Source organism: Rhea americana, unplaced genomic scaffold, assembly GCF_003343005.1.
Source record: "Rhea americana isolate MKP2758 unplaced genomic scaffold, rheAme1 scaffold_43, whole genome shotgun sequence".
In the NCBI taxonomy this organism is placed as follows: domain Eukaryota; kingdom Metazoa; phylum Chordata; class Aves; order Rheiformes; family Rheidae; genus Rhea; species Rhea americana.
The window spans coordinates 1334911-1348397 of NW_028186568.1; the positions used below are offsets into that span (position 1 = coordinate 1334911).

General features: G+C 47.5%; 1 protein-coding gene across 1 annotated transcript in view; it reads right to left on the minus strand.

The window, feature by feature from the left end:
* SLC35F3 (solute carrier family 35 member F3) overlaps positions 1-13487 on the minus strand; it is a 189478-nt gene that overhangs the window by 14574 nt on the left and 161417 nt on the right. Inside the window, exon 4 of the mRNA XM_085315469.1 lies at positions 129-348. Within this exon, the coding sequence (XP_085171595.1) occupies positions 129-348 (220 nt within the window). The remainder of the gene's footprint in view (positions 1-128; positions 349-13487) is intronic.

Consider the following 13487-nt stretch of genomic DNA (forward strand, 5'->3'; position numbering starts at 1 on the left):
GACTTCTGCGCTGGCTCAGCCACCGGCAAGAGCTGGCGCTCAACTAAACTGGCAGGAGGAAGGGGGCTGAAGGGAAGGCAGAAGGGGGAGGAGGAGGAGGGGAGACAGAGAGATAAGGAGTCACTTACCCTCACTCCCATGAACCTGTCCCTCAGAACGATCCACGAAAGCAAGAACACGAAAGCTTTGTTGCAGCAGAACAACACGGAGACATCCGTAGTGTTTATTTTCTTTATTGCATGTAAGTAAAGGTAGTTTGTCAGTGTCCAAAGAACACCGAAGGGTGCTGCCTTGGTAAAAAACACCTTCAAAGTCAAGCCGTTGTCTCCAAAAAACCGGCAGCACTCCCTGCAAGGAGGAGARAAAGGCAGCGTTGTTACACAAGCCAGGCGCTGGCGGTAGCAAATCCACAGGTTTCCTTCCCTGCTCGCGCCTCTTCTCTTCCCCTCGGGAAGAGAGGGCTCGCGCCTTACGGGGGGGAGGAAAACACAGCAAGTTTCAGCAGCTGCCGCAACAGCCGGGATGAGGCTGCCGGGGGCACGGCGCAGAGCAGAGGCGAGCGGGGAGGCCGGCCGCCGAGCCCGAGCGTTGCTGCCGCGCCGGGCAGGCAGCGTGCGGCAAAAAGGGGTCGGGGATGCGGCCGCGGGGGCCACCTCTGCCGCAGGCGGTGCAAGGGGAGGTCTCCAACCAGGCGGCTTCTGCTGCGCAGCGAAACCGGCACCGGGCCGCGGCAACGCGCGCTCGGCAGTTCAGCAACGCAGGAGAGAGGTGCAGCGCTCTGCGGCGGGGAAGGCACAGCCTGCAGCCCCGCTGAGCGGTCGGAGAGCAGCAAACGCTGCGGCAGCTGCCTGTGCTGTTTGCTTGTTTTCAAACCCGCAAACCCCCGACGGCCTTAGAGTACTTCTGTGAGGTGCTTCAATAAAATACGAACAAAATTTAAATTTTGCTTCGACAATGGATGCCAAACAGGTTTCCGCTGCTGCCAGGACTTTCGGGCCTTGTTTCCTTCCCGAGGCTGCTCAGGTGAGTCTTGTTATTTGGAGCCTGACAAAAGTTTGATTTTGATCCGTTTTCTCAGAGGATGGGGCTGTACGAGGCGATCACCTAAGGAAACCAGTCCCTATTCCAAACCTTTTCAGATTTTCCCCATCACTAATTCTGTGTATTTCTACAGAAGTAAAAGTAGTTTGACACGTGTTCTTGTGGGTATGTGAAATCTGGCGTTACTGGGTTTTGGTCAGCTCTCTAAGCACGCCTCTGTATAGGTCACTGGGCTGTTCAGCCCCGTTCCCCTCCAGATAACCAGATTACACGTGCGCCTTTAGGGTTACCTTCCCTTATGGGAATTCAGCTGTGTCTGGAGGGGGAGAAAGTCATTGCAGTGGAGGAGCCCCTTTATGGGCTGTCTGCTTACAGCCCTTCTGCTGCAGCAGGCACAAGGAAGTGCATTAATTTTATTTTTTTGGTATTTGGTCAGCCTGACCTGCGCATCTCTGGGTTTGATGGCTCTGGGCTTTGGCTGTTGCAGACGGACACTTTCATCCGCATCCCTGGCCCTTCGCAGAACCAAGGCCTGACTCTGCAAGTGCAAGCGGGCACCTGAGGGATGCTCGCAGCACTAACAGATGCCACCTGGGCTGAACATGTGCTGCAGACTCACTCTCCAGAGAGCCCCTTTCACGAACGTTACATTCACTTGAAAGGGAGGCTGGCATTCAGCCCTGCAAAGCACCGGCTGCGCCAGTCACTTGCCACAGGCGACACGAGGGAGTTGAAGTGAATGCGGGAGAGACATTTGGAAATGAAATCTTGGGTCTGCAGCTTCTCAGAACTTCAGCTGTGGGCTTAAACCTGGCTGCTGGTGAGGGCTCAGCTGCTCGTGTGTCACGGGCAGCCAGCCTCATGCCTTGAGGACAAAAAGCACGAGCACAGTTTAAATGAAATTACGCTAAGTAAGATTAGTGTGAGAGGGACAGGATGGCCTTAGTCAAATAAAAGGACCAGCTTCAGTCTCTCTCCTCCCTTTGCTCTTCACTGTCAAGTCTTCCCTTTTTGCCCCTTTTCTTTTATCCCTATTTTCTCTGCTTCCTCTTCATGTCCACCCAGAGAGCTCCTTTCTAGCAAAGTCTCTGAAACCCTTCTTTGCGAAGTGAATTACAATGAACATCAAACCATGCGTTAATGAAACCAAAGCTCTCATCCAGAACCCACCCTGCTCTCTTGTTCTTGGGCACAGTAACTCTTCTCCCATCATTACCCCCTCCTTTTTCTTTTAAACTATGTATCTATTTTTACTGTATTGCTCAAGTTCGCCTGGGCAAGGATTGTCTGCTGTTGAGCACGTGTGCAGACAACAGCTCCACGAGGCCCACCGCCACACAGTTAAGAACATCTAAAATCTCCGACTTGCTTATCAGCAAATATGGCCAGAGGTCAGAAATCAGGTCAAAATTCAGAAAGTGGTGTACCATTTCAGGAGATGCTGTTCTCTACTGCTGTGAATCACAAGCTTCACAAGCCATGTAAAGAAGCATTTGACGAAGCGAGCCATCAGCTGGTAAACCAACTGTTTACCTTCACATCAGGTAAACAGTTATGGGAAGCAAGACAGGACTGTGATATAACCTAAGCAGTATCCCAGAACAATCAGGGGATGAAATCACTCCAGGATAACTGACCTTCAACTTTAAATATTTTAAAAGCAGATTTTGGACACAGTTGCTTCTGCTGTCCAGTATTTCACATGGGTACATTATACCCACTGAGTATCTTGATGTTTTATGATGGTGTCTGGCAAATATCTGTTCAAAAACAGAGCTTGTGCCCCGTGGCTATCCAGGTATGATTGAACACACCAAAAGAGCCTGCATATAAATATTTTTAATGATTTCATCTGGCAATGAAAATACATATCTTTAAGAAAGGTGAAGAAAACATCCATAGGGCAGGTTACAAGCATTCAGCATTACTAACTCAGGAGCTGTGGCTCCTTGCAGGAGACTCCAAAGCCTCCTAAAGTCTCCTTGGGTCACTCCCTGAGATCTGAAACAGCAGACCTTTGCTTGTCCATCTGCCTGGCAGGATGCTGCAGGACTTCTGCTGGTGCTAGGGCTACCTGGATGTGCGTGGGCTGTGCCAACACTTGCCCTTGCTGCGCTGGGAGCCTGATGCTGCTGGTGCACCACAGACAAGGGCAGTCTGTGGGCAGCCCTGACGGGCAGGTGGCAAAGAGGGGAGATGTCTCCTCGTCCTGCTGTGCTCTGCAAGGTGTCCTCAAAAGTCAGCAGTTCAGCTGATGGCCATGACAGCAGCCAAGATGACCATGGCTGAAGCCTGTGCCCAGCACCCTGATCCTGAAGTCAGCTTTCCAGCAAGCAGAGCAGAGCTGGGCTGTTGCTGCAGATGCACAACCCTGCTGGTCAAGGTCTTGCTCAGGCTCCCTCTCATCCCTGCCCCAGATCATCTACTTCTGGTCTTCATTCTTAAGACTCATGCAGACCTCTCAGAGAGCTCCTGGGCTATATACAGCCAGGCACCTCTACGAGAGGGAGAACCCCTATCCTGTACTGAACAATGGCACAATTAATGGAAAACAACCTGATTTACTTACTTATAAGGTGTATAGTTTTGCATGCTCCTCCAAGACATCCAACTAGAGGAAGCCCCCCCGCTGTCCCCCTTGCCCAGTCTGTCAGCTCCCTAAGTGACATACGTGTGCACTTGTGGTTGTAATAACCTGGAAGAGCTCTGAAGCGACAGCAAAATCCTTGTGAAACAGAATGGTAGTGGATAGTTTCTTCTTACTGAACTTCATCTTTGTACAAGTACCTTTTTATGTCTCAGCTGAGCAGCCCAGGCTCTGTTTAGAGTCAATGGAGATACACTTCCCTGAGATGCTTTTGATGCTCACCTTAGGATGAATTGAACTCAGGAAGAAGCTATTTCTCTCCTTCAGCTCTGAAAGGAGCCCTGGGCAAGGAACACAGACATGCGCACCTCCAGGGTGCGCCTGATAAGAGAAATCCCACCCTCTGTGTTAAAAGAGAAATTGTGATCAAAGACTGACTCAGCCTACTCCTGCTGATGTTACCAAATGCAGTCCTGTTTATCACCTCAGCCCAAAAACCGCCTTGCTCCTCGCTTGCTAATACAGTTTTGTTTGGCCAGCAGTGGGTTGGATTCACTCTGCTTCGCACAAGGAGCCAGGCTGGGCAGGGGATGGGGAAGCTGAAAACCCAAACCTGCAGGAACTGATAAACATGGCCCTCCTAAAAGTCTGCTTTGCTGTTGAACTAGGATATCACATGCAGTGGGAAGTAAAGCTGCCTGGGGACAGTTCTTCCCTTGCAGAACTGAGCCCCTACATGATTTTGTTCTTCTAGTCATTGAGGCTTTCTTTTAATATCCATGGTATCCTGTCTCACTTGTTTGCTTCTGCTTGCTATAACTGGCTTTCAAGTCCTCCAGAAGATAAGGCATTTTAGTCCTTATCTCTTTTTTTGTACATTGAATGGAAAACATGCAAACATTAACAGAGCTACTACAAATTATCCATGGAGGCCTAATCAGTGCAGGAATCAGCAGGACATGTTTCGCCTGCCAATCGCTAATGAAGAGGCCAGATTTGCTGGCACGCTGGCTGCTTTGTTCCACCCCAGTGGCCCTGGGCTCACTCTGGTGAAAATCAGGAGCAAGTTAGTCTTACTCAGTTTGCAGGTACAGACTGTGTGAGGTCAAACAAAGTAGAGAATGCAGTCCAGAAAGGAAAAGGTCACTTGCTAGGAGCAGCAGCACATCAAAACCTGCTTCAGACCAGAAGGTTCCAGTATTGAACACGATGACAATGTGAAAACTGTAGCAAAAGTTAACAACGGGGAAAGGAAGAATGACTTACTTGCGCAAATCATTTCCCTTTAGTAATGTGTTTCTCACATATTTTCTGTTTTGCTACATCTCATGTAATGGCAGCTTCAACAGCTTATTAATCTTTCTGGCATACTTTTGTTTTGAAGTACCTCCCTGGCTCAGAGGACTGTGACTCTTCTGGTTCTCCCCTACCTCTCCTCTTCAGTAGGTGGTTCTGTTGTAAAAAATGGAAGTGAAATGCACTCATTCCACTTTGGTAGAATTTATGCATTCATCAGCACCAGCTTCAAAGTTGTGGAGAAACATCTCAACTACATAGCAACAGTTAAAGATTAAAAAGGCAGTGAGAGATGAATTTTTTTAAACATATAATTGTGAGATCAACGGGAAAGAAGTAGCGCTTTATTGCCCTATTTTATTTGGAAGTTTTTGTTTGATTGCAACACCTGCTTTTAATATGTTTAGCTTTTACTTACTATGCAATTTTGGCACTAAATGCTTCTGATTTACCTCATTTGGGAATGTATAGTTGCAGTGACTGAAATATTTTGATGGTCTTGTTGTGTTGGAGACACACATAATGTGGCAGAGATAATTTGTCATTTGCTGGGTTAATGTAGATAAATATTAAAAAAAATAGGAGAACAAGATCTAGTATATGAAAGACTATGGAATCAGCAAACAATTTAGAGCAAAAAAATACACACAGCAAGGTCTTTATGTATGCTTTTCTGTTACAGCTGCTGTAGTGTCGCGGCAGCTTTGGTGCACACTCATGTCTGCTTAATTTCTTTCTTGTGGCCCCAACTCTCTAATTTTTCCCTACAAGGTGAATCAGTGCATGTGAAGGCCTCACAAAGTGGTCTGTACCTGATGGCCCGGGCACCTTTCCTGGAAAGAGAGGAGGCAGGCTTGAGGCAGAGCAAGGAGGAAGTATTGCAAATGGAAATTAGAGACTTGTTCTTCCTATACGGACACTTGTGTTTGAAGAGGTGGAGAGCTAATAGGTGACTTCCAGTTTCTCCCCCTCCTCAGGTTTGTCTGGAACAAGCTCAGGTGTCAGTAGGTACTGGAAGACTCAGTAAAGGCACTCTAATTCAAGTGGACTTGTACGGCTCCTAGCAGCAGTAACACCGACAGGGATGACCAGGGAAAGGCAACATGCCAAACTCCTGGGCCTGTCCTGACCACCCACCTCTGTGCAAACTGCAGTGAAAGGTGGATTTACCTGAGACACACTCTGAGACTGAGGAATAAGAAAACTCTACAGGGAAACAGCTCACAAAAATCAGCCCTGAATTAGACTGGTTGGAGGCAGCTGATGTCTACCTTATGCATCTGATGATGTCGGAAGTGGAAACTGGTATTTGCAGTGTGCATTGAGAATGTAGGTTGAGGCCACAACTATGTCAAGAAATGATTAACGTGTGCATGTTATCTACAATAATGAAAAGAGAAAAGGGGAAGAGAACTTTTATGTTGATGAATCTGACAAAGATGGATGAGACAATTTTAAATTAGGATATACTAAGACGTGCATGGCCAAAGGAGATGAATATTGATATACTACAGAATTGATTGTTGTTTTGACTGTATTAAAATAGGTCTGTGCCTCAAGAGGAAAGACATGGTTGGCTTTCCTAAGTAATTCCAATCTCTGATTGGTGAAAAATTCAAGAAAAATTGTGATGTATAACTATACGCCTCTGATGGTACTTCTGGGCTGAAGAGGACACAATTATACCTCAGTGCCAGTGAGAGAACAGCTAACATCAGAAAATGAAGCAATGGAAATTCTCACGGGGAAAACACATCCGACAATTTAACTCCCAAATTATGGGTGAACAATGAAGGGAAAAAAGAATCAGAAGATAGACATTAAAAAATTGTCATTGGATTTTGGATCCATTCTCCTAGTCTTCAAAGACTTTAGGTTCTCTAAAGGTTTCAGTGAGTGTTTGTCTTTAATGCTTACTCTTCCTGACAAAAACTTATACAGAAAACATATTTGCTAGACAATTGTAAATAGCCACAGAAGAGAGAGAAACAACAATAACATTTAATTTCTTAAAATGAAAAAAAAATCCTGGATTATTTTGTCCAGCATGCCCTATGCATTAAGGTCACAAGTGGTGCTAGGTAGAAGACTACTGTGCAGATACAAAATATATGTTAAGCTAAAATATTTTGAAAAATGGTCTCCAAAAAGGCACATGATATGTTTCCAGAAAATAGCACCACCCCTCCAGCTCAGCTTCCCTTTCCCTTGAGGATCCCCAATGCTCAGTCAGTGAAGTGCAGTCATAACAATCATCTCAGCTTCTCCTGTGGAGATATTTTGAACTGTACAAGTGAAGGTTGGTTTCAGGATCCCCACTTTACAGATGTGCCGACTGAGGCATGAGAGGTAAAGTCAGTGACTGCTAGAAAGAGCCAGGATGAGGAATATCTACAGGCTGCATCTTCTGAGATCTGGGCATTGGCTTTTTTCTCATGTTTATTTTATTACTAACTTCTGTTACTTATCAAGACTGCCTCTGAGTGCTTTTTTTCCTGAGTCATTGCAGGTTCACACGCCAGCAGAACAGTTGCATGGAGACTCCTGTGGTGTGTCCCAGATCATAAAGCGCTGAGAAGAAATCTGCCAGCCTCAGCATTTTAGAGAGAAGTGCTCAGGATTCATGGAGTGGCTTTTATTACCTTCCTGGTTCCAGGGCTCTTAAAACAAAAGCCTTGTATCCCTGTCTCCAGGTTTCCTCCTGCACATCCAGAGAAGCTCAGGGAATTTGCTTCCTAATGCAGAGAGGGCATAAGGCTCCTAATGAGCTTCTGCTTTGCAGCTGTCCCAGCCCATTCTGCATGGTCCCGGTGACCCCTGCCTGTCCTTCTGACTGCGGAGGCTCATCATGGTCCTTGGCTAATGGCCTGAGTGTAGACTGTGGGGACAGCACTGTTGCTCCTGGGAGAGGCACCCAGTGCACATCCAGTCTTGCCTGGTTATGTTGGAGATTAAACTAACTTCTGACTCCCTCTGCAGAGCTAGCCCTGTTTACCTACCTAAAAAAGCTTCTTGCTTCAGAAGGCCCAGGCATATTTTTTTCTGTAAGCACTTTATTAAATGCAAGTTCATCAGAAATGATTGCAGAAGTCCATCCAGCCTACAGCTACCATTTTTAAATGGTGTGTCTGATGTCGAGGGTTGCTTGTTCCTACACAGAATTTGGGGCCAATATTCTGCCTGTGAACTTTTATCTATTTCAGGAGATTCCAGCTCATTTGCAAAAAACTCATTCTGATAGGAAATGAAATGAGAAAATTGTCTTCTCTTAAATTAAACAAAATATCTCTTGGCTGATCTTTCTTCTCTGAAGCAGAGAGGCAAAAGAAATTGGTTTTGCTCAGCATTGTACATGTGCCAAACTATGCATTTGCGCAATAAATGGTCCCAGGAAATGCTCAACTATGGATTTATATAACACACCAGAATGGCTCCAAAAGAAGCAAATAATACAAATCTTACAAGCCACCTGAATACATATTTCCAAGACAAGCCTTAGCACACACTCAGAAACCTTAATGAGAGACTGTTTAAACTAACATTTAAAAAAATTAAAAGAACAAGACCAAACCACAGGGAAAATTCACATACTGTAAACTGCTTTAGGAAAACACTGGTGGTGGGGGGCTTGGTTGTAAAAGCAGAGGGGAAAAGTCTGGAGCTTCCTTAATAGATGTCTCCCCCCACAATGGTCCTACGGCATATAAAATTATACACCAGAAGCCACTCCTGCAGTTTGCACATACAAAGGGCTAATGATGGAAGGCGAAATCTTCATTTTAAGAGAGCTGGTGAGACTTTTCCCCGCTGCCCCCAGCATACTGCCCTGCGTGGGCAGCCCAGCCCAGCCCCAAGGGCCTGCAGCGCAGGGTCGGCAGCGGGAGCGGGCTGCTTGCCAGCGTGGATTTGCAGCCCATGGGTGAAAAGCTGGCCAGGTGTAAGGTGATACACTGCCCATGCCTTTATTTATTTATTTATTTTTCCACTGGCAGTGATTCAGTGTAGCGTTAAAAAGCTGCTGGAGATTTTGCCAGCTGGAGTCTGTTGCCTCTGGTTCAGTTCACGCTGGATCACTTTGTGAATCCCTCTGCACCCCGGTATCAATCGGGATCCCGCCTGTGGGACCTGCTGCTCATTAACACTTTCCCTGCCCCTTGCTGCGCACAGGGATACTTTGCTGGTGCTTGCGAGTCACAGGCTTGCCACGCACCCAGCACCCACTCAGCAGCGGTTTGACCAATGTCCTCATCTGCCGGACACGGCTGCTGCAGTGTGGGAGGGCTGAGCTGCCCCACAGCTGCCCTGGCCACCCCAAAGCCTGCTTGCTGTCCCCTTGCCTCCTCTCTTGCTGGATGTCCCCGACTGCTGGATTTTCTGTATTATGGTGGCAACTTCCTTGTCCCTTATGAAAAGCACTGGGGACAGCCCTTTCCATGTGCATTCAGCAGATCGGTGGACAGGCCCAATGCCAGGCTTTGGTCTCTGGCTTTCCCAGTGCTTTTGCCATTAATAACAGTGATGTCCAAGGACATGGACATCTTTTCTAGAGGGGCTTTCCCTTCCCCGGTTATCATTAGCTGCCTCCACTCACCCTGGCTCCAGTGCTTCCCCTTGCCTCCCCTCCAGGCACCAAGTCCTTGGCAGAGGGGAGATCCGTTTGGCAAGGAGCGCCCAGCTTCGGCAGCCTGCAGAAGAAAGGGACTCCGAAGCCCATGCAAGTCCCTAATGGCTTCTGCAGGATTTTGTGCCTCAGTCTGTCATTTTGGAAGCACGACTCCTAGCCACCTCCAAAGCGGCACAACCGAAAGGGTTAACAGAAGGTAAAAGTCTTTCGCTACACTCAAATCACTGCCAGTGGAAAAATAAATAAATAAAAAAGGCATGGGCAGTGTATCACCTTACACCTGGCCAGCTTTTCACCCATGGGCTGCAAATCCACGCTGGCAAGCAGCCCGCTCCCGCTGCCGACCCTGTGCTGCAGGCCCTCGGGGCCGGGCTGGGCTGCCCACGCAGGGCAGTATGCTGGGGGCAGCGGGGAAAGTCTCACCAGCTCTCTTAAAATGAGGATTTTGCCTTCCATTATTAGCCCTTTGTATATGCAAAAAAGTAAAAAAAAAAAAAAGTGGCATCACTGCGCTGAGAAAGGAGCAGCACTGGGCGTTACAGGAAGAGCAGGCACCGCAGGAGATTTCCCGCAGAGGCATACCTGGCCGCTAACACAAGCCGAGCTCGCTGCGGTGTGTGTTACTGCAGGGTGGCCCTCTGAAGCCGTGCCTTTCTCTGACTGCGCGGGGCAGGCTAGCACTTGTGGGCTTTCCATCAGACCGGAGAGGAGGTGCTGTTTTGGGAAATAAAGCAGTGCTAGCACCAAGAATCTTTTACTGTGACACCGCGTACTTTGCCATCAGGCAGCTAGAGTTACCCTAGAGTACACTAGCTAACATTTTCTGCCTTTATGCCCTTCTCAGCCTAGAGGTGAGCCAGATGATAGTCTCCATAGTACCCAGAACTCACAAGTACTTCATTTGCCTCTGGATAACTGGCATTATACAAATAAAATGTAATATTGTTGTTACATGTGAGCTTCAAACACCTGCAGACCAGGCACCTGCCACATGGGGGCATCCAGCAGAGATTAGCTTTTTATGGAAAATTAAAGACTGCTTCATGGAGCAGCTGCTAATGGAGCCCACGAGAGGAGCTGTATGCTTTGACTTGGTCCAGGGCAGTGCATGGCATCGGGTTCAAATTTCAGTCGGAGCCACACCGGCCCAGTGACCGCAACGTACTTCAACTGGACTTTTCCCCCACACAGCAAGAGTAGCAGAGGAACGCACTGCCTCCGTGCTCACCTTCAAAAAGGGACCTACATAAAAACAGGGAAGTTCATTAAAAAGTAGCTGGAAGGGGCAGCCAGGGGAATGAAAGCTTTAGAGGAGCCCGAGCACATCCGAAGTGCACCGGGGTGGGAGCATGGGCCCAGTTCCTGCCATCTTTCACAAGGACGAGCAGAAGGGAAGGAGCCTGTCTAAACAGCAGCGTGTGAGGGAGGGATGTTACTTCAAAAGCTGACGTCGCATCCAAACGGCGCGAACAGAAAGGATCATAAACTCTGAGAGCGACACGTAAAAGCACGAGAAGGCAGGCCAAGAAAGTGCAGCCAGCAAGCTGAATCCAAACTACTCCCAATCCTTCTTCCACTACCCAAGGGACGAGCTGCCTGTAAGAGCAGCCAATGGTCAAAGCATAACACGAGCCCTCAGGGAAGGCCAGGGCCTTGCGGGGGAGACAGTGATTTCTCAGCAGCAGGGTTCACAGGCGAAGAAAGGGGGAGATTGCCATGTCCCGTCTCTTCTTGGCGAGGAGACTCAGCAGAGGACCTGCCTGTGCTTGGAGTGACTGTGGGAGAAGTTGTGGAGCAAACTGACAAAACGAGCAGTAGCAAGTTGGCAGACAGGATTTACTCGGGAGTTCGAAAAAGCCCAAGGATGAAGCAGGTGAATTTCTAACAGTGATCTATAGCTTCGCTTTTGAATCTGTCTTTCTGGCCAAGGCACGACACTGTTTTTTTTTTTTTTTAAGGCTGCAATGGAGAGATGAGAAATTTTAAATCTGTGAATCTAATGTGTGCACTGAACAAATTGGTAGAACCTGTACTGAGAGTAGAATCAGTGGCCAAACTGATGAATACAATCTGCTCAGGATGAGCCAACACGGCTGAGCGAAGTACTGCCTTTCAAACCTCCGGGGGCTCACTGAAGCGAGCGTGTGCCTGAGTGTGATCTAGTTAATACACCCTGTGCAAATTTCCCAAGGACTGCTGATAAAAGCCCCCACCAAAAGGCTTTTAAGAAAACAAAAGCAGCCAGGGAAGGTGCTGGAATAGAGAGATGGCTCAGTACACGATAGGAAATGGGGCAGGAGTAAATAAAGCAATGGAAGGAAGTAACTAAGGTCTTGCAGAGCTCTGCTGGGGGATCTGCCCAGCTCCCTGTGCTCGTAAGCAACCTGAACAAGGGGGCACCCAGTGAGGTGGCAGTCTGCCGACGAACTGAAGTTACGCAGGGTAGCAGGGCAGGGGGCCGGCTGTGAGGGACGATGGGCTAAGTGTCGTAAATTGGCAGATGGACAAGTGTACAACTGCAAGTGGCAAAAAACAGTCCTCACGCTGCGCACACAGTGACGGTCGAGACTGCGATCCTGGGGCTGTCACAGACCGTTCCGTGGCAACGCAGGGCACAGCAGCAGTCAAAACAGCAAATTCAGTGGTGAGTTATTAGCCTCAGAAAATTCCCACATTCAAACAGTTGGAAATATGAGTGTGTTGAGAAAAACATTGTATGTCCTCGCTCCTTAAGGACTCTTCAGTTGCCCCTGCCAAGCACCCTCGGGCTGCTGCCACAGGAAGAGCAGAGTTAGATGGAGCCGTGGTCACCCCTTGCATGGTTGTGCCTGTGTTCTGTGTGCTAAGGGTTAGCGTGAGGTTTTCCAGCAAAGGTTGGTGTTTTCATCATCTATACAAGGGGAAGCTGAGGATGATGGCAAAATTATTTCCAATTGCTTTTCCTAGATTTCCCTACTCGTACCACGGCCATATGCAAGAGCTGGTGAAACTGCGTTTGCCCAGCGCAATCGCATCCCGCAGGAATCTCTCCTAGAAAGCCTACCAACACTGCCCCAGGTCTCAAAGGGCACACTACACATGGTGATGAATCCCTTTCACCTAACAGTGAAAAAGACCTTTCTAAGGAGGAGGAAAGTATCACATCTAAAACCCATCACATCCCTCTCTGTTTTAAAGCTTCTACTCAGAATTTCCCTTACTACTGACTGAGAGCAGCAATACCCAAATTCCTCATATAAATGAAACTTTTCATATAACAGAGCACAGATAGGTGTGTGCATAGTACTAAGTGTGTTACAAACGACGTGCATGAGTCCAGCCCCCTGCTCGCATTAGCAGTCACCTTGACTTTAGTTTGCCCTCCCCAGGCCTTACTCATCACTCATTTTAAGCAAACAACATCAAGGCATCTTAGATTCCATCTTACCCAAAGAAAAATGCAAGTAACCCACAGATTCTACATTTTTCAGGATTATAGTCATTCTGTTTACCTTATATTTATTCTAAATGAGATTAATTATAGGGAATATAAATTGTTTTTTATTCAAAGTTAGTTTTCTGCCCTGTTCATTGCTGAGGATTTCGATAGCAAATAACACACCAAGCATGAGTTATCATTGTTGCATTTATCTGAGGGAACATATGGGAAGTTGATTCCTCATTCACTAGACATCTGTGTGATGGGCCCCTATCACAGGTGTTACACGGTCTTTTATAGGGAAAAATGTGAAATTTTTATAATAAGGTGAACAGAAAAAACTATTCTTAGCTTTTAGTATCTGTCCTGTAGGAGGAGGCAGATTAAAATTATACAGGGTCTATGTCTGCTGAATTATTTCTGATCATCTTTGTGAAAAAAACAAAGAAGTCAGTTTTCATCACTCTGGGCAAACTGGCAATCTGTTTGGCTTGGATAGCTCACTCTGTCCTTGAATCCTG